The sequence below is a fragment of the Bubalus kerabau genome, chromosome 17 (assembly GCF_029407905.1).
Source record: "Bubalus kerabau isolate K-KA32 ecotype Philippines breed swamp buffalo chromosome 17, PCC_UOA_SB_1v2, whole genome shotgun sequence".
NCBI lineage: Eukaryota > Metazoa > Chordata > Mammalia > Artiodactyla > Bovidae > Bubalus > Bubalus kerabau.
Genome location: NC_073640.1, coordinates 16,037,438 through 16,055,865, shown reverse-complemented (window position 1 = coordinate 16,055,865; position 18,428 = coordinate 16,037,438). Strand labels below are relative to the sequence as shown.

The 18,428-nt window shown below is 49.0% G+C and overlaps 1 protein-coding gene across 1 annotated transcript; it reads left to right on the top strand.

Annotated features, from left to right (window-relative positions):
• Positions 1-1,818: 1,818 nt before the first annotated feature.
• C17H16orf95 (chromosome 17 C16orf95 homolog) lies at positions 1,819-15,917 on the top strand. Its single transcript, XM_055552300.1, has 7 exons — positions 1,819-2,161; positions 4,511-4,565; positions 5,274-5,414; positions 9,360-9,506; positions 10,350-10,386; positions 13,465-13,675; positions 15,677-15,917. The coding sequence occupies exons 3-7, from the start codon at positions 5,274-5,276 to the stop codon at positions 15,693-15,695; spliced, it is 555 nt and encodes a 184-aa protein (XP_055408275.1). The 5' UTR covers positions 1,819-2,161; positions 4,511-4,565; the 3' UTR covers positions 15,696-15,917.
• Positions 15,918-18,428: the final 2,511 nt, after the last annotated feature.

Here is an 18,428-nt window from a genome sequence, read left to right as displayed (position 1 = left end):
GGGATCTTCCCAACCCGGGGTTCGAACCTGGGTCTCCTGCATTGTAGACAGACGCTTTACCGTCTGAGCCACCAGGGAAGTCATTCACATGTTTAGACATTGTAAATACTGCCAGTTTGCCTACATGGTTTTATCTGTTGTGTAAGGTGTGAGGGTTCCTGCTGCCACACCCTCTACAAACTTGGTACTGTCAGTCCTTTTAATTTTAGCCATTTTTGGTGGAAATGGTGATGAGTTGCACTTGACATGAAATGGAATGACAGTGTCAAGAGTGGTGAGGGCCAGTGCTTCTGTGGGGCTTGTGGGGCATAAACCTGTCTTCTGTGTTATGATATTCCAGTGGGCTCAGGAGAATAGAAATGACAAGGACTCCCAAGGGCCATCCAAGGTTGGCAGAGATGAGACAGCCATAAATAAAATACTAGGCTAATGGTGAGATTCCTCGATAAATTTTGTCATTAGCTATTAAGAGACCAGTGCTGACATTGTTTATACAGATACACAGGTAGGGGGTGGTGTCCAAAATAATTAGCAGCTAAAAGACAGAATAAAATAAATAATTAGCAACTAATATAGTGGGGGGTGCTGCCCAATCAGCATGGGTGCTAGCTAGGAGAGCCTGCAGGGTGGGAACTGGCTGGAAGCTCAGCCCTGTTCATAGGTCATGAACTTACCAGTTCAATAAAAGAGCCATGAAACCTGAGTAGTGCCTGGGAAATTCTGTTTGTCTATGGCTAGGAGAAGGCCATGGCAACCTACTCCAGTACTCTTGCCTGGAAAATCCCATGGACGGAGGAGCCTGGTAGGCTGCAGTCCATGGGGTCGCTAAGAGTCCGACGACTGAGAGACTTCACTTTCACTTTTCACTTTCATGCATTGGAGAAGGAAATGGCAACCCACTCCAGTGTTCTTGCCTGGAGAGTCCTGGGGAAGGGGGAGCCTGGTGGGCTGCCGTCTGTGGGGTCGCACAGAGTCGGACACGACTGAAGCGACTTAGCAGCAGTAGCAGTCAGCACAAGGAAATGTGGCCCACCAGGGCTACCGTTGCTTATGATGGTTTGATCAAATATTAGTATTAGTTGAGAATGTTAAAGTCAGCAAAAAAAGGGAGTTCCTTAGTTGTCTAGAGGTTAGGATTCAGGGCTTTCACTGCTGGGGCTGGGATTCAATCCCTGGTCAGGGAACTGAAATCTCACAAGCTGAGGTGTGGCCAAAAAGAAAAAAAAAAAAAAGTTAGCAAACACTGAAAAGTTTGTTTTCAAGAGATACTACAATCAGTTGTTCTGAATTCCAAGGCCTTCGAACCCTCGGTTGCTTCAGAAACACACATCCTCAAAAATCACAATTTGAGTCCGATTCAGCCAGTGACAAAGGCGCCCAGTTAAATCTCAGCGTCAGAAAAACAATGAAAGACTTCAAATACAAATACGTCCCAGGTCCTGCGTGGGACACACTCCCACCGAGATGCTCCGCGGTTCTCGAATGGGTCCTGGGCCCGCGTCGCGCAGCTCTCTCTCTCCTTCCAGGGGACAGATACCCCGTCTACTGTGCCCTGCAGCCCCGCAGGCCCGTCTGCACGAAACAGTGAGTGGATTTTCCCGGGATCGGGCGGGGAAAGGTGTGTCTTCCGAGGCCGACGCCCACCTAGGCCAGGTCCAGACCACAACCGAGGAGTCTTCACCTGCGCCTAGCCCGACCTCCGCCCCGGCCCGCCCCGTCCCCGTCCCGCCCCCCGGCCCCCGGCCCCGCCCGGCCCCCAGCCCCGCCCGCTCCGCTGACCCCTGCCTGTGCCTTCAGAGCCCAATCAGATGCCAGGTAAGTAAACATGTATAGAATGCAGCATCTGATTGGCTAATAGAGAGCCAATCGACAGCTAATAGAGTGCTGTCGCCGGAAGAGCCTGGCCTCAGAGGAGCGGGAGGGCGGAAGAGGTGGGGCTTTCGAGGTCGAGGGCGGTCCCGGGGACTGACGGGGCGGTGTGAGGGGCGGGCCCGAAGAGGAGTGACACGGTGAGCCAGCCCCGACTTTCGTCACGGCTGTCATCTTGAGCTTCGTCACCGCCCTCACCATAACTTAGCAGAATCGTGGCGGGCATTTCTGGGAGCTCTCGGCTGTCCGTTCGGTCTGTCAGCGCACACTCACCCCGAGCGCGTCATGACAGGCAGGTGCCTCCCTCAGTCTTGCACGCTGGGCCGTCGCGCCACACAAGGGGCCCGGCACCCGAGTCACCTGGGGGCGCCCCACACCCCAAGTCTCCTGAGGGGGCCCCAGACCCCGAGTCACCTGAGGGGAACTCAGACCCTGAGTCACCTGAGGTGGCCCCGGGACCTGTGTCACCTGGGGAACACCGACCCTGAGTCAGCTGGGGCACCCCAGACCCTGAGTCACCTGAGCGATCTGGACCTCGAGTCCACTGGGAGGCCACAGACCCCAATTCTACTGGGGTGGCCCCAGACCCTGAGTCACTTAGAGGGGCCCTGGGCTGAGAGTCATCTGGGGGAACCTGGACCCTGAGTCACCTGGGGAGCCCCAATAGCCTCAGGTCACCCCATCCCATGCTGCTGCTCCTGTTGCTGCTAAGTCACTTCAGTCGTGTCCGACTCTGTGCGACCCATAGACGGCAGCCCACCAGGCTCCCCCGTCCCCGGGATTCTCTAGGCAAGAACACTGGAGTGGGTTGCCATTTCCTTCTCCAATGCATGAAAGTGAAAAGTGAAAGTGAAGTTGTTCAGTCGTGTCCCACTCTCCAGCGACCCCATGGACTGTAGCCTACAGCCTCCTCCATCCATGGGATTTTCCAGGCAAGAGTACTGGAGTGGGGTGCCATTGCCTTCTCCGACCCCGTCCCATAGTAGCTTGTAAAAGGTAGGCAGGAAAGACACTACACTACATCATATAAGCAGGAAAGGCAATTCACTGACTAATTGAGGCTGTCAGGTGTAAGTCGTCAGGAACCGATGTACACAGATGCTTAAGGACTGTGGTCAGGGACTGTTGTCTCCATCTTTCAGCTTTGTTTTCTTCCCCTTTGGGGGCAAAATGACCACCAAGACCTCTGGAAAAGCTCTTGCAACTTCAACAGAAAAGGAAATTTCCTTTCCTAGTAATTTTAACACAAAGCCCCAGAATGAGGGACGCATGACATACTGCACCATGGGGTTGCAGAGTCAGACACAATTGAATAATAGCAACAAGAATGAGTTTCACTGGGTTGACTTGGGTTATGACATTCTGACCCAGTCTCTGGGACTAACTGGCTTCATCTTCTGGGCTGGAGGTTTGGCCTCCACAAAGGAAATAACAATGCTCTTATGACTGTTAGGGGGCTTGGGTGCTGTGCAGGGCAACATCCCATATTCTGTGTTGTCAAGGATCAGGTGTGGGAGTTGAGCTCTGTGACCTGAAGCTATTACTGTAAATAGATAGCAAAATAGTGATTATTATGATCATATCACTCTTACCATTGCCATGTTACATATGCTATTAGGAAAGCTGGAAGTTTTGCTTTGTTTTGAATTTATGCTCACTGGACACTCTCCATATGGTGGCCAACATACTAGCAATTTGTTGTGCGGAGAATGGGGAAGAGTAGTAGAATCTGTGTAGCTCCAAATGCTTTGTCAGCCCAAGAGACAAAGCACCCAGTTTTTTTTTTACTGCAAAGAATTTCATTAGATGTATGGTTTTGACAGTATTTTCCTTCAGAATTCTAAGTAAGCTCAGGGTGTATGATAAAGCATGTGTTGTGGTTGGCAGCTACACATTTTGTAAAGTTCTCACCAGGTTGGAATGTTCCTGTCTTTCCTAAAGGTCCTAGCATAGGTTTAGCTGGAGTGTGCCTGGTGGTAGTGGTTTAGTCGCTAAGTCATATCCGACTCTTGTGACCCCATGGACTGTAGCCTACTAGGCTCCTCTGTCCATGGGATTCTCCAGGCAAGAATACTGGAGTGGGTTGCTGTTTCCTTCTCCAGGGGATCTTCCCGACCCAGGCTGATTCCAGCTAAACCCTTTGGGGATGGAGGATTCCACAATAGCTTGACATATGGGAACCCCTAGACCTTAGCACATGAGTGTGTATCTACCTGCTTCTGTTGTCACCCTCTGCCCCCTCTTAGGCTCAGAATGATGACCCCTTCCACTCTTGGGGGGCAGTTGACTAGGGCCTCAGAATGGGCAGTTGACTAGGACTTCCCTGGTGGCTCAGACAGTAAAGTGTCTGCCTACAATGTGGGAGACCTGAGTTCGATCCCTGGGTTGGGAAGGTCCTCTGGAGAAGGAAATGGCAGCTCACTCCAGTACTCTTGCCTGGAAAATCCCATGGACAGAGGAGCCTGGTAGGCTACAGTCCATGGGTTCGCAAAGAGACATGACTGGGCGACTAACCTTTCACTTTCACTTTCCACTCTTGGGGTTTAATGATACGAGCCAGGCTGGCTCAGGCTCTCATACTAGCATTCCTGCCTCCAATGTACACAAAGTCCAGAACTTTCTAAGCTGTCTTCTTTTCTAGGAAAAGAAGCACATTTCCAGCTTTTGGGAAAGAAGTGTGTCTCATAGATCATTTGGTAAGGAAAGCAAACCTGAACTACTTTGCCCCAACCCTGACATGCCCTTTGGTGGGGAGTAGAGCAGAAAATGTGGGTCCAGAAGCAGCATCTCATGAGAGGGTGTGTCAGCCAGTGGTTTAAGTGGCCATGCAAGCCCCCAAATCTCTATATAGGGTCACCCACTGCCTTCCCCGCCCCTCAGTGCCTCATGATACCTTGAGACAGGGATTTAGGAGGTCTGGGAGAACCAGTGCTGCCCCTTAATGTATCTGTTCTAGGCAGCTCTGTCTGCTCCTGGAGAGGATGACTTTCCCTCTCCCCCAGCCTGTGGGTGTGGTGGGATCATATGCGATGGATGTGGAAGGTTTTGCAAACAAAGTTCTGTATGCAGACTGACGTGGACAACCACAGAAAGAGCGGTCATCCATCCTAGAGTTGGTTGTATTTCTCCATTTTTAGAAAGAGAGATCCAAGACTTGCTCATAGTAATGTGGCTGTAAGTGATTGCACATCCCGGGTCTGCAGGCTCTGTGGTCCCCCTCCAAGTGACTTTGGAGGATCTCAGGACAGTCTGCAGTAGCCGAGGCCCCTGTGCCTGCACTTGCCCTGGATGCCATGTCTTAACCTGGCTCCCTCTGAGTGTGGATTTACCATTCAGAGAGTGCCTTGGCTTGCATCACTAATGCAACATCACGTTAAATTCTGTTTTGTCTGCCTCTTGCTCAGATGTGTCCTGTCCCCAGCACTGTTCATCTAGAGCCCATCTGCTGTGAGTGCCAGGCCAAATTTGGGGGCTACCTGCCAGTGCCCAGGGCTAAGGCAGCACTGCCTTACTGGGTCCCTCTCTCCTTGAGACCCCAAAATCAGGTAGGTGAATTGAATCAGGGGTTCAGATTTTTGGAGATATGATTGACATGTGATAAAATGGCACACATATAAAATATCCTGTTTGATAAATCTTGACATATGCACACACCCATGAAACCACCACCATAATTGTGATAATGTACAGTCATCTCTAGATATTCACAGGGGATTGGTTCTAGGATGCACATAGATACCAGAATCCAGGGTGCTCAAGACCCTTGTATAAAATGGTATAATGCAGTACATGTACACAACCCTGAAAGGTTTCCTTGTACCCTTTTCAAAATTATATTTATTTATTTCTGTTTGGCTGTGCTGGGTCTTCATTGGTGTGCTCAGGCTTTTCCCTAGTTGAGGTGAGTGGGGGCTACTCTGTAGTCGCAGTGCGCGGACTTCTCGCTGCGGTGGCTTCTCTTGTTGTGGAGTATGGACTCCAGTAGTTGCAGCACAAAGGCTCAGTAGTTGCAGCTTGTGGCCTCTGGAGTGTGGGCTCAGTGGTTGTGGTGCATGGGCTTAGTTGCTTCCTGTCTTGTAGAATCTTCCTGAACCAGGGATTGAACCCATGAACCATGCATTGGCAGGCGGATTCTTAACTACTGAACCACTGGGGAAGTCCTCCTTGTTCCCTTCTGTAATTCCACTCAACCCTCTCTTCCCACAGTCCCCAGGCAACCATGGGTCTGTTTCTGTCACTATAGATTCGTTTGCATTTCCTTGAATTTTTTATAAATGGAATCGTATAGTATGTACTTTTTTTTTAGTCTGGTTTCTTTTGTGGTGGTGGTGGTTTAGTCACGGAGTCGTGTCTGGCTCTTTGCGGCCCCATGGACTATATATAGCCCACCAGGCTCCTCTGTCTGTGGGATTTCCCAGGCAAGAATACTGGAGTGGGTTGCCATCTCCTTCTCCAGGGGCTTCTTTTACTCAGCATGATTATTTTTGAGATTCATCAGTGTGTTCACTGATAGGTCATTCCTTTTTACTGCTTAGCAGTGTGTTATATGGATAGACCATTCATCCAGTGAAGGACGTGTGGATCGTTTCCAGTTTTTTTCTATTTTGTCCAACAAATAAAGCTGCTGTGAACATTTGTGTATAAGTCTTTGTGTGAACATGCCTTCATTTTTCTTGGGCAAGCACCTAGGAAAGGCATTGCTATATTGTATGGGAGGCATATGTTTAATTTTCTAAGAAACTGTCAACTGTTCTGCAAAAATGGTTGTTCCATTTTACAATCTTCCCAATAATGTATAAAGTTCCAGTTCCTTCATGTCTTCATGAATGCTTGGTTTGGTGAGTGTTTTAAATTTTGGCCATCTTAATAAGTGTTTATCTCATTGTATGTTTTTTTGATTAAAAGATTTTTAAAATTTTGGTTTCAAAGATTGCGGGATCTCAGTTCCCTGATCAGGGACTGAACCTGCACTCCAGGCAGTGAAGGTGTAGAGTCCCAACCCCTGGACCACTAGGGAATCCCTCTCACTGAGGCTTTAACTTGTGTATTTCCACAGTGACTAATGATGTTGAGCATCTCTTCGTATATTTTTACCATGTGCATATCTTACTTGATTTGTGTCTGTTCAAGTATTTTGCCCATTAAAAACGTTGAGTTACTTTTTTTAATTACTGAGTATTGAGAGTTCTTTATATATCTTCATACAAGTTCTTTATTAGATATTTAGTTTGCAAGTGTTTTCTCTGCGTTTTTGACTTGTCTTTTAATTCTCTTATCACTGTCTTTCAAAGAGCAGAAGTTTTAGATTTTGATGAAGTCCGATTATCAGTTTAATAATTTAGTCCTTTCTGGATCTTGCTTAGGCATGCCTGTCCCCAGCACAGTGGTGGATCATGGTTGCCTTTCATCAGGCTGAGGACTTCACTTCTATTTCTAGTTTGTTGAGAGCTTTTATCAAAAATGAATCTTTTAAGTTTTCAGGAAGACTTTGTGTAGAGTTGGTGTTATTTTTCACTTCTAGTGTTTTTAGATGTTGGCTGTGGGTCTCTTATATGACAATGTACATGGCAGAAAGTGAGTCTTCCAGAGTCTTCCAAAAGCTTACCTCCTACCTTCTCCTCCTTTTCAGGGATAAAACATTCCCAGAAGCCCAAGCTTTTTTGTCCCCTTACCCCCCAGACCCTTTGTTGGCAAGTGGGACTGGCTGATCCCTGGCCTGGCCGCTTTGCATCGTAAGCAAAGTTGGTTTCTTTTAACAGGAGGAGGAATGATTGCTGTGTGGCTGCCCTGGTAGTTCTCTTGTCATGTCTTTGGGACTCTCAGCAGGCATGGTTGCTCTCTTGATTCTCCACCTAGCTGCCCCTCTGGCCTGAATGTTCTCCCAGCTCTGCTCCCCGAGTCCCAGTGTTTCTTCTTCCCCAGTGGACGGTGCTGTGCAGGGAGCTGCTGTGGGCAGGATGGGGTCTTGTTGCTTCTGGTGCAGCACCTGCCATGGAGAACGGGCTTAGCAGGCATGGGTGGATTGAGTAGAAGTGGCTAGAGTATCCCTATCCTGGCGGGCAAAAGGGTCCTGTGTGAGAGGGGTCCTGTGCCGTGGTGACAAGGAGCCAGGGTGCAGGGAGGTGCCCGGGTCTCCAGGCCTCATCTTCTCTCCTTTGGAGGAGGTCCAGGACTCCCTTCCTCTTTCCTGCGGCAGTGTCTGCTTGGCAGCACACCTTACACCCAGGCTCCAGTGCAGTCCTCCCGCGGCCTCAGAGGTTGCAGGGGTTACTCAAAGTAGTTTTGATTATGTTTTATAATGTGAGCAGTGAGCACATGGTTGGAAATTCCCACAGTGCAGCAGGGGTGTGGTACACAGAACTCTCTGTCCTACCCCTCTTCCAGAGGTGTCCTCATTTGGCCTTCTGGAGGTTTTCTGTGCTTGTGTTGTTTGGCTAGCAATGTACAAGTCACCCTAAGACCCAACTTGATACAGCAGTCACTGTGATAGCTCATGTGGCTGAGGGACACTCTGCTGGCAGCTTGGCCTCAGATATCCCGATCTTGGGGTCAGCAGGCTGCCCCAGGCACTGTCTTGTGGCCATGGCAGAGATGTGAGAGCAGCTCACAGCCTGACAGATCTGGCTACTGTCACTTCCTGCTTATACTGTTGGCCAGTCCAGTACGTGATCTGACCAGAGTCAAGGGGCAGAGTCTACTCTTCTGGAAGGAACTGCAGAATTGCAGGGCAAAGGGTGAGGCTAGGGGTGGTGAGGAGGCATTGGGGTAAGGATCTGACCCACCACAACTCATATACAAACAACACTGCATACATATTCTTTAATTTTTTTGATGTAAATGGTAGCATGCTGTATTCACAGTGCTGCATTTCTCACTTAATATTGCATCTCTGTGCTCATTGTATGTCAGGACAGACAGATCTGCATTATTCTTTCCAAAGGCCATCCATTCCCTTTGTCCCTGTGTCCGTTATTCATTGTCCCTTATTACCAGATTCAGGCTGATTGGTCACTACAGTCAGTGCTGCACTGAGTGTTCTTGAGCAAATGCACATGTGTTTTCGCGGGATGCGGTCCCAGAAGTGCAACTGCTGGACCAAAGACTATCCATGGTAGACTTTGACCAGTGTGGCCAAGGTGCTGGCAGAGTCCCCTCTCTCGCTGAGATCACTGAGGCTCAGAGGGGCTAAATGTGGTACCAAGGGTGCTCCTGGAGGCCAGCAGTTTCAGGACGGAGCCAGGTCTCCTGACTCCCCGCATGTGTCCCACCACAGCACCACGCCCTGCAGATGTGCAGGTGGTGGGTAATGAGGGTGCTGGCCACCCCTGGGAATATCATGATGGGGGGACCTGCTCCCTCAGCCGGGCAGTTGGGGTGTACTGTGGGAGGGGTATAGCAGAGGCACTCTCCAGGGCCCTGTCCCTGAGGCTGAGGTTTTCTGGGGTGTGGCTCCACCCCCCTTTGGACCTTCTCTTCCCTTCCTCTGTTAGATCCAAAAGATGGTCCGGTCTTATATTCCCAAAACCACCAAGGCATGCCCCTGCCCATGCCACCGCTTTGGGGGCCACCTCCCGATGCCTAGGGATCAGGCCGTGATGCCCTACTGGGTGCCTCAGGTCCTGAGGTCTCACAAGAAGGTAAGAGGGAGGCTCGTATGGCAGTAAGGCCTGAAAGTGAGGGGTGGGCTGAGGGGGACCCAGAGATGAGGGGAAGGGTGCCGGGTTCCTTCCCCACAGTAGCCTGCATTGGTGTCTGGGGGTCTCCTCCAAGCTGTGGCCTAGGGCAGCAGAGAGCAGGAGGCAAGTGGTACTCAGGGCAGGCCCAGGTCAGGTGTCCTGGTGGTGTTGGGAAGGGTGGGATACACTGCGCTCTGAGGGTCTGCTGCCACCTTTCCCATCATTTCTTCTGCCCCTCCTCCTCCCCATCTCCTCCTTTCTCTTCCCTCTTCTCCAACTTGCTCACCTCCCTCCCTCTTTCTTCCCACCCGACCCTGCTGCTCCTTGCCTCCCCTCTACCTCACTTTCCTCGGCCTGTCTGAGCAGCCTGACCTTGTAGCCCTAGCATGGCAGGCATGGAGCGAGGGTTCTGGGGAGGGGCCGTAGCTCAAGAGTCTGTGCTCACTCTTCGGCTCTGTCTGGCCGCCTCCACAGCTCTGGGTTCCAGGCAGTGTTTGTGGTGGGGTATGGTTGGCTAGGCCTAGCCCCGCTCAGTTCCGGGGCCACTCCTCTCCCTTGCTTTCTGAGTGTCCTGGAATTAGAGGCTTCTTCTGCCTTCACCCACATTCCATCTGCTGGTTTTCTGTCACCAAGTAGCAAACTGTCACCAGAATTAAAACCTAGAGGCCTTTTAAAAAAACATAACTTGCATTCTGAGCTGGTCATGGACCCGTTTCTGGGGGTCTCCAGGCTAAATCACTGGGCCCCCGTCTTGGTGGATCACTGGGCTGACGCTCTTGCCCACGTTCTTATCTTTTATCCTAGGTGGTGAAAAGGCAGCAGAGTTTTAAAGGCATCCCAGGTAACTCAGTGCACACGTGTCTCATCACCCCCTCCCCAAGGAAGACGGGGTTCTCATGAACATCATGATGGGAGTGGGGTAGACTTCTGTCATGATGGGTAATAACACAGAGAAGGCCACAGTCTGGCGCACATACCACTTCTCCGACACCTACCCTTACCAGGCGTCACTAATCACCCCTTATCTTTTCCCAGTGAACCCAGAGAAGCCTCAGACTCCACCAGTTATCAATATTGACTCTCAGGATGAAACCAATTTGCATCCTGGGGTTAGGTGGTATCTGAAGTGTTTTTTAAGCTCTAATCTTCTATAATTCATGATATGACTTGTATATGTATGTGTTATATGTAAATATACATTTATGACAGTGTATAGGCTTGTATGTTGACATATTTGTATCTTCATGTATTCCTGACACATTGTATGTTCATGACACCACACTTATGCATATATTCATCATACAGTGTATACATATATTCATATGTTCATGACAGGCCTAGCACATACTCACATGTTCACAGTGCAGTTCATAATCATGACAAGGTGTGTTCACGTATCCTTATGTGTGGCCTGATGTATGCGTGTCCTCACACGCTCAGTCTTGGTGTGCCAGGAGATGGTGTCTCTACTTGCACCTTTACTTTCTTCATCTCTGAAATGAGCAGAGGTGCTTTTCCTCACAGATGGTTGACAAGTCTGCTTTCTCTGCATTGCATGTGAGCAAGGGAGTGGACGTGTTTTGTGCAGTCAGATCACACCCTCCCCTTTTTGTGCTGGGGCCAGATTGCACGGTGAGCGCCCTTGATGGACTCTCTGGAGGAGGACCTGGAGAGAACTGAGACGTTGGGTGTCTGACAAGGGGTTTTCCTGATGAGCAGGTGATTTGAGCGGCCCACCCAGAGCCTGGGTGTGTGCAGGTCGGGGTAGAGTGGTTGGGAAATGAGCGGCCACTACCTCTCATGCTCATCTCTTCATGTAGAAGATACTTAACTTTTCCCTCATTTTAAAAGCACAGTTAGGAAGAGCATGAATTGTCACAGCCTTTGGCAGGAGGTTTGGAGGTATCGATCAAAATCTTTAATCCAACAAGCCCATGTCTGGGTAATATCTGTGGGCACTCCACACATGTCTGTCTGTAGCAGTGATTTCTTTGGTGAAAAATTGGAAGCAACTTAAGTGTCTCTTGGTGGGAAGATGGACATAAATAGAGGTGCATTTGAAATGTGGCACTGGCTACCTAAAGTCCACAGCTGTTAGGGATGATGAAACGGATCCCCCAACACATTGCAAGGTAGAATAACAAGTCAGTGTAGCCCAGGCAATAGGACTCCACTAGTGTCAATTTCAGAGAAGGCGATGGCACCCCACTCCAGTGCTCTTGCCTGGAGAATCCCATGGACAGAGGAGCCTGGTGGGCTACAGTCCATGGGGTCACTAAGAGTTGGACACGACTGAGCGACTTCACTTTCACTTTTCACTTTCATGCATTGGAGAAGGAAATGGCAACCCACTCCAGTGTTCTTGCCTGGAGAATCCCAGGGACGGGGGAGCCTGGTGGGCTGCCGTCTCTGGGGTCGCACAGAGTCAGACACGACTGAAGCGACTTAGCAGCAGCAGCAGCAGCAGTGTCAATTTAAAAATGAAAGCTCTGTTTATGTGTAGGTTAAGGTTGGTTTCGTGTGTCTGAGCTGACAGTCACAGGTAATCCCTGTGGGTGGGAAAGGGGCAGGTCAGCCCAGTAAAGAGAGGCTTTTGGGGGGTGTGTGTGTGTGTGTGTGTGTGAGCATGGTGAACAAAACAGATAGCAACACGTTGCCTCAAGTTTTAGGTGGAAGAGCCAGAAATCACTTTATTAAAAAAAGTGGCCGTAGAATGAGAACCACCTGAGAAACCGCTCTTTTTACTGTATAGTATAAACTCACCAATTTAGTGGTTTATTTTTATTGGTTGTTTTTGGCTTTGACTACTCTGCATCTTTAAGAAAGTGTAAAAGCTTGGTCGTTTTATTAGTGAATCATGCATCCATTGATAACACTGTTAAAAACCAGTATTAATTTTTACTCCAGCCATGGTTTTATAGTTCAGGTGATTTATGTTAGTAATATTTCAAGCCTCAAACCCATTCAAGGACAGGAATGAGAATGTGTTCACAGGATGGGAGTGAGAGTGTGTTCACAGGTTGGGAGTGAGTGCCAGTCTCACTGCCACTAGGAGGTTAGGGAGCCTTCTCTCCTCTGAGCTTCATACAGAGTGACCTAAAAATAAGAGATGGTTCATTGGCTTCAAATCCAGCTGATTTCCATTTTAGAAAAATCTGTGTTTCTGATCTTGTAAATAGAGGGCTCATGTGCTTTTCTTCTTTATGCTCTTGTGATAGTTTTTTATAAAGAAAAGATAGTTTATATTTGTTAATGTATTTTATATTAGTATGATTAGAGTCGGGGTACTACATTTTTAGTAGTAGCATATTAATAGAATAGTAAAAATAAATAAGAGATATAACATCAAGAGGGTCACATGTGACCAAAGCAGGACTTGAAAAAGCTAAAGAGCATGGAGGAGATAGAGATGTTTGAATTCCATTTGTGTTTGTGGTGGTTGTTTACCGCTTATTATGGGAAATTTCAGATACTCTGCAAAAGCCCATGTTCCCTTCCCTCGGCTACAGCCACAATCAACTGATCAACTCCTGGATGATTTGGTTTCTTCTGTGCTTCACCCACTCCATACCACCTCGCCCCCCCCAAAAAAAGGAAAAAAAAAAAGATTACTGTGGAGCAGATCACCACTAACTACCATATCCTTTCATTCATAAATATTTCAGTAGGCAGCTCTAAAAGATAAAGACTCAGAAAACACAGCCACAAAGGCCCACAGTCGCCCTAGAAACAAACACATAGCCATGCTGTCTTCATCTCCCTGGGCGCTGCGTGAGTGCTCACACCCCAGGGCTGCGACCTGCCTTGCTGTGACACCTGGTTCCTTTGCCCTGGTTTCCCGAGGGCTCTCTCATGGGTGCAGGCTCAAGAGTACCCTGGCCCCATACCCCTCGGGGCCTGACTCACTTTCTCTGCCTAGAAGCCCCTCTGGATGTGCGTTCCCGGTACAACCGCTGGCGGATCTGTGGTGAAGGGCGCCATCTCCTCAAGTGGCAGCAGCTCCAGGCTCTTCACCAGGCTGGGCTGGTGGCCTCAGGGCAGCCAGAAAGCCCCCCAGCCTCCCTCCTGCCCCTCAACCTCAGCCTCCTGACACTCCTCCATGCCCTGCTGAGGGTCATGGAGGCCATCCGGTGAGCAGGTGTGGGTGGGGCAGTGGTGGCCTTGGGCTTATCTTACATCCTGGGGTTTAGTTGAATTGAAGGTGTGGGAGAACTTGGTTGTCGCGCAGCAGAGGGTGAGAGGTGGGCACTGCTCTGATTACTGTTATGTGGTTAGCGTTGTCTGGACTGTTGCTCGTACCTGACGCACACATCTTCTTCCAGAAAATGCAAGGGAAGAACAAACCAGATGCATGAAGATTAGGGCCAGTGGTAGGGTGGTGGAGCATCTACCCACCTTTATTTTCTCACCTTCCCTGTTCTCAAGTTTCTAAATTCCCCTTCCCCCAAAAGACCACTGGTTTCAGTTTCTGCAAACTTCTGTTGTGTTGGGGTAGGAAGTGGATTTAATGCCAGCCTGACCAGCCATCCCTCTGGAGTTTAAGCACACTACAGCCTTGAGGAACCTGCTGCCTCTCTCACAGCCCAGCCCCGACTATCAAGGCTCCATATTGAAAAGCCCTTTCTCCAGCCTTAAACACACCTGGCCTTGTCCAGGCCTGCATTTCTCACCTGGGGGCCCCACTCTGCCTCTGCCACCACCCAGGAAGCCTCCAGGGCAACCTCAGGTTCACTGCAGGGCCTCTCCTTACCTGGTTACTTGCTTTAGTCCCCTCAGTAACAGCTCTCCTCCTCCTTCTCATCCTCTTAACGCCCCAGTTTACCCATGTCCCCAACCATTACCCCATCCACCTTCTTCTTCCTGTTTCTTTCATCACACCTATATATAAATATATACAAACACACACCAATATGTAAATAGAAGGCATGCAAATACATATCAATATGTAAATGTGCACAATTAGAATTTACATATATTGACTTATTTACTTTTTGTCTGTCTCCTCCACCCAGTTGTAAGAGGAATGTTCTAGAAAATGTCCAGTATCTGAAAACAGTTTCAGATGCCTTTTGCCCAGTTTTTTAGTTGTTCAAATAAGAAACCAGCTCTGTCATTGTCACTCCATCTTGTCTGGAAGTGGAAATTCCTCTCCCTGAATCCTTCCTGGCCACTCTCCTAGTATTGGCGCTCCCTGTGGTCCATATGACACCGTGATGCACATTTGCATACAGGTGCCTATAGTGGACCTGGGTTGCAGCTTCTCCAGGGCGAGTGCCCCGAGGAAGCAGCCGGCCAGGGTTCTGTCAGCTTTGCATGATCTGAATGGGTCAGCACTGTGAGATTTCCTTCTTTGTTTAAGTTTCATTTTTCTTTTTTTGTTTGCCAACTTGATGTCAAATTTGGTTGGACTCCCTGGTTCCCACTCTGGGAAGAACAAAGATAGAAGCTTGTCTGTAGATGATCCATATTAAGTATTAATAGGTGGTTCAGGTGGGCCAAAGGAAAATTGCTAATACTTTTATGGGAGGTGTTTGCTTCTGAGCCAGGATCTTAGGGCAGAGGTCAGGCACTAACCAGCTGTTAGGAAAAATTCCTTACCTGCCTGGGGTGTATGTGGGGTGCCCTGTGAGATCCCACAAAGTGCACACCCAGTTTATCTCAGGAGAAGCTGCTGGCCCATCTGCTGGCCTGGCAGAGGCTTGCTAGAACTCAGAGGCCATGGGAGAATGGATGAGCTCCGAACCTGCCCAACAGGGAGCCCAGAAGAGTACTGATGAGTCAATCCTTGCCTTCTGGTCTGGACATGCTGTGTCCATGTGGACATGCTGCTTCGTTTTATTCAGTTCCTTCCACAGTTCTGCAGAGCTGGTGTTCTCCTTGGAGCCCAGAAGGGGAGAGGGGGCTGAGGGGACTGAGTGCCTTCCCTCAGGTCCCACCCTGGACAGTGAGCCAGCCAGGGTGGCTCCCTGTCTCCTGCGCAGGCTCCTCAGTGGCCGAGTGTGCATTCTGCTCTGCGGTGGGGTTTCCTCCACCCTCCACCGCGGGAAGGCTCCTCACACAGGCCCTACAAGGCCAGTGTGGTTTCATTTTGGGGTCAGTTCCTAGTAATTGCCTTTCTCTTTGCTTTCTAGCCAGCTTTTTTGGGTATGAAGTTGGAATCAACGGCTACCGTCAAGAACATCAGCAGAAATGTCCATCCTCCTCAAGGTCTTTAACAAAAGCCATCAAATCAGGGAGAGTCTGTGATAGTCTCTCTTCTCTCAGTCAATGCAAGTTATTTATCATCAGGTGATTTTTAGTTGTAGTGGAGTTGCTGTGAATGTGGGTGAGATTCCATTATGAATATGATCAATAAATGTTATTTGTGAAACTCAAAGTGATCACTTTTTGAAAAATGATTTCCTCAGATTTCCCTTTGTGAGGATGGGACTCGTTCTCCACCTCTGTGTCCCTGTGGGCGGGGGGCCGTCCCCGAACTTCTTTTCCCTTTGCTAGGACAGCACATCCTCTGGATGAGGATCCTGAAATGGCTTTAGCATCTGTTTCATGTGGGTCTCACTTTAAGTAACATAAAATTGTATGCAGTTTATATTTTTAAAAACTGAGATATCATTCACATACCATAAAATTCACCTTTTTTAGAGTGATTTAGTGTTTTTTTTTTTTTTTGCTATATTTACAAGGTTGTACAATTGCCACTGCTACATAATTCCAGACATTTTCACCCCCCAAAGAAACCCTATACCTATTAAGCACTTACTCCTTGTTCCCTTCTCTCCTCACCCCTGGAAACCACTAACCTACTTTTTCACTTTTCCAATTTTGTATAGATGGAATATGTATCCTTTGTATCTGGCTTGTTTTCATTTGGCATAATATTTTCAAGGTTCACTCACATAGTAGCTTCATTCCTTTTTTTATGGCTGGATAATAAGCATTGCAAGGACAGACCACATCTTGCTTATCCATTCATCAGTTGGTAGATATTGGGTTATTTATACTTTTGGGGTATTACTAATAATGCTGCTGTGAACGCTTATTTATGACTTTTGGTGTCAACATGTTTCATGTTTCTTGGGTATGTACCTGGGAGTGCTGGGTCATATGGTAACTCTCTTTAATGTTTTGAGGAGCTGCCTCATTTCCATGGTGGAAAACACTGCCTCATTTTATTTGTTTATTTATTATTATTATTTTTTATAGCAAAGTTTAAAAAAAACTTGTTTAATTTTGGTTGCTCTGAGTCTTCAGTGCTGTGTGCGGGCTTTTCTCTAGTTCTGTTGAGCGGGGTTATTCTTCACTGCAGTGTGCAGACTTCTCATTGCAGTGGCTTTTTTTGTTATGGAGCACAGGCTCTAGAGCACACGGGCTTCAGTAGTTGAGGCACACAGGCTCATTAACTGTGGCTCTCAGGCCCCAGAGCCTGTGGGTTTCAGTAGTTGAGGATCACAAGCTTAGTTGCTCTGCGGCAGGTAGAATCTTCCTGAACCAGGGATTGAACCCATGTCCCCTGCATTGGCAGGCAGGGAAGTCCCTGTGCACCATTTTCCATTTCATATTCCCACCATCAGTGTATGAACTTTCTGATTTCTCTGTGTCTGAAGAGACTCGTGTACTCAGGGTGTTGCCTTGAGTGCTAGTTGTGGGGTGACTCTTGCCTGTTGTTTCTGCTCAGGTCAGTGTGGGACCCACTCTGCAGACACAGGTGTATTGATGTTTCTGAGTGCTTCTGTGATGCGACCCCACCATGCAGCAGTGACAGGGCCTCTCTCCCTCACACCTGCACTGGGCATGCCTCCTCCCCTGAACCTCTGCCAATGTGAGAGGTAAAGCGTGCTGTGACCTTTTAACTGGCATTGCTTAACTGAGGTGTGAGCAGCTCCTCATACTTTTGCCAGCATTTGTGCTGCCTCTCGGAGAAGGTGATGGCACCCCACTCCAGTGTTCTTGCCTGGAGAATCCCAGGGACGGGGGAGCCTGGTGGGCTTCCGACTATGGGTTCGCCAGAGTCGGACACGACTGAAGTGACTTAGCAGCAGCAGCAGCAGCAGTGCTGCCTCTGCTGCAAGTGGTCTGTCCACAGCCTTCGCCATCCCTTCTGCTGTCTCACGTGGTTCCAGCTGAGGACAGCTGATGATGCCAGTTACTGTACTTAAAGCAAGACAGAAGAGCGAGGCATCTTTAACTGGAATGTCCTTGGACTTCAGAGTGCAGTCCTGGGGGCTGCAGTCATGGTCAAAGGTGTGTGTGAAGCATGGAAAGTCAGCCAGGCATAAAGCAAAGCACAGGCTAATGTGTGTGGGTCCCTGAGTCACTAAAGTTTATGAGCTGGCATGGCAAAGTACGAACCCTCATGGGCCTCCGATTGTCATCAGTTGACACAGTTGGCCTGAGACATGCCATTTCATAGGCATAGCTTTCTTCCTCAGGAGGTCTGGCTCTACAGAAACTGAAAGCGAAGAGATGGTCAAGTGGTGACGGTGCTAGGAAGAAAGGCAAAGCAGAAAAAAGATGGGTGGTGATTGGGTGGGGGCCCTCTCTGAATAGGAGACCTGAGCGGAGGATTGAATGGGGTGACAGTGGGGACAGAGCCCCAGACTGTGGGGTGACAGGTGCAAAGGCCCTGAGGATGGATATTCGTGGAGTATGAGGAAGCTTAGGAACCCAGTGTGACTACAGCAGAGAGTGAAGTGGACTGTGGTCAGGGATGGCGGTCTGGAGGTTAGCTCAGGCCTGGTCCTGAGGTCTTGGCATCATTTGCGGGTCTCAGGGTTTGTTCTGACTTGGAGAAGCCCTTTGGAAGTGCCTGGACTGAATGGCCCCAGGCTGGCTTCTAACCTGCTCCCTCTGGTGGCCATGTTGAGGACTGACTGAGGAGGGGCA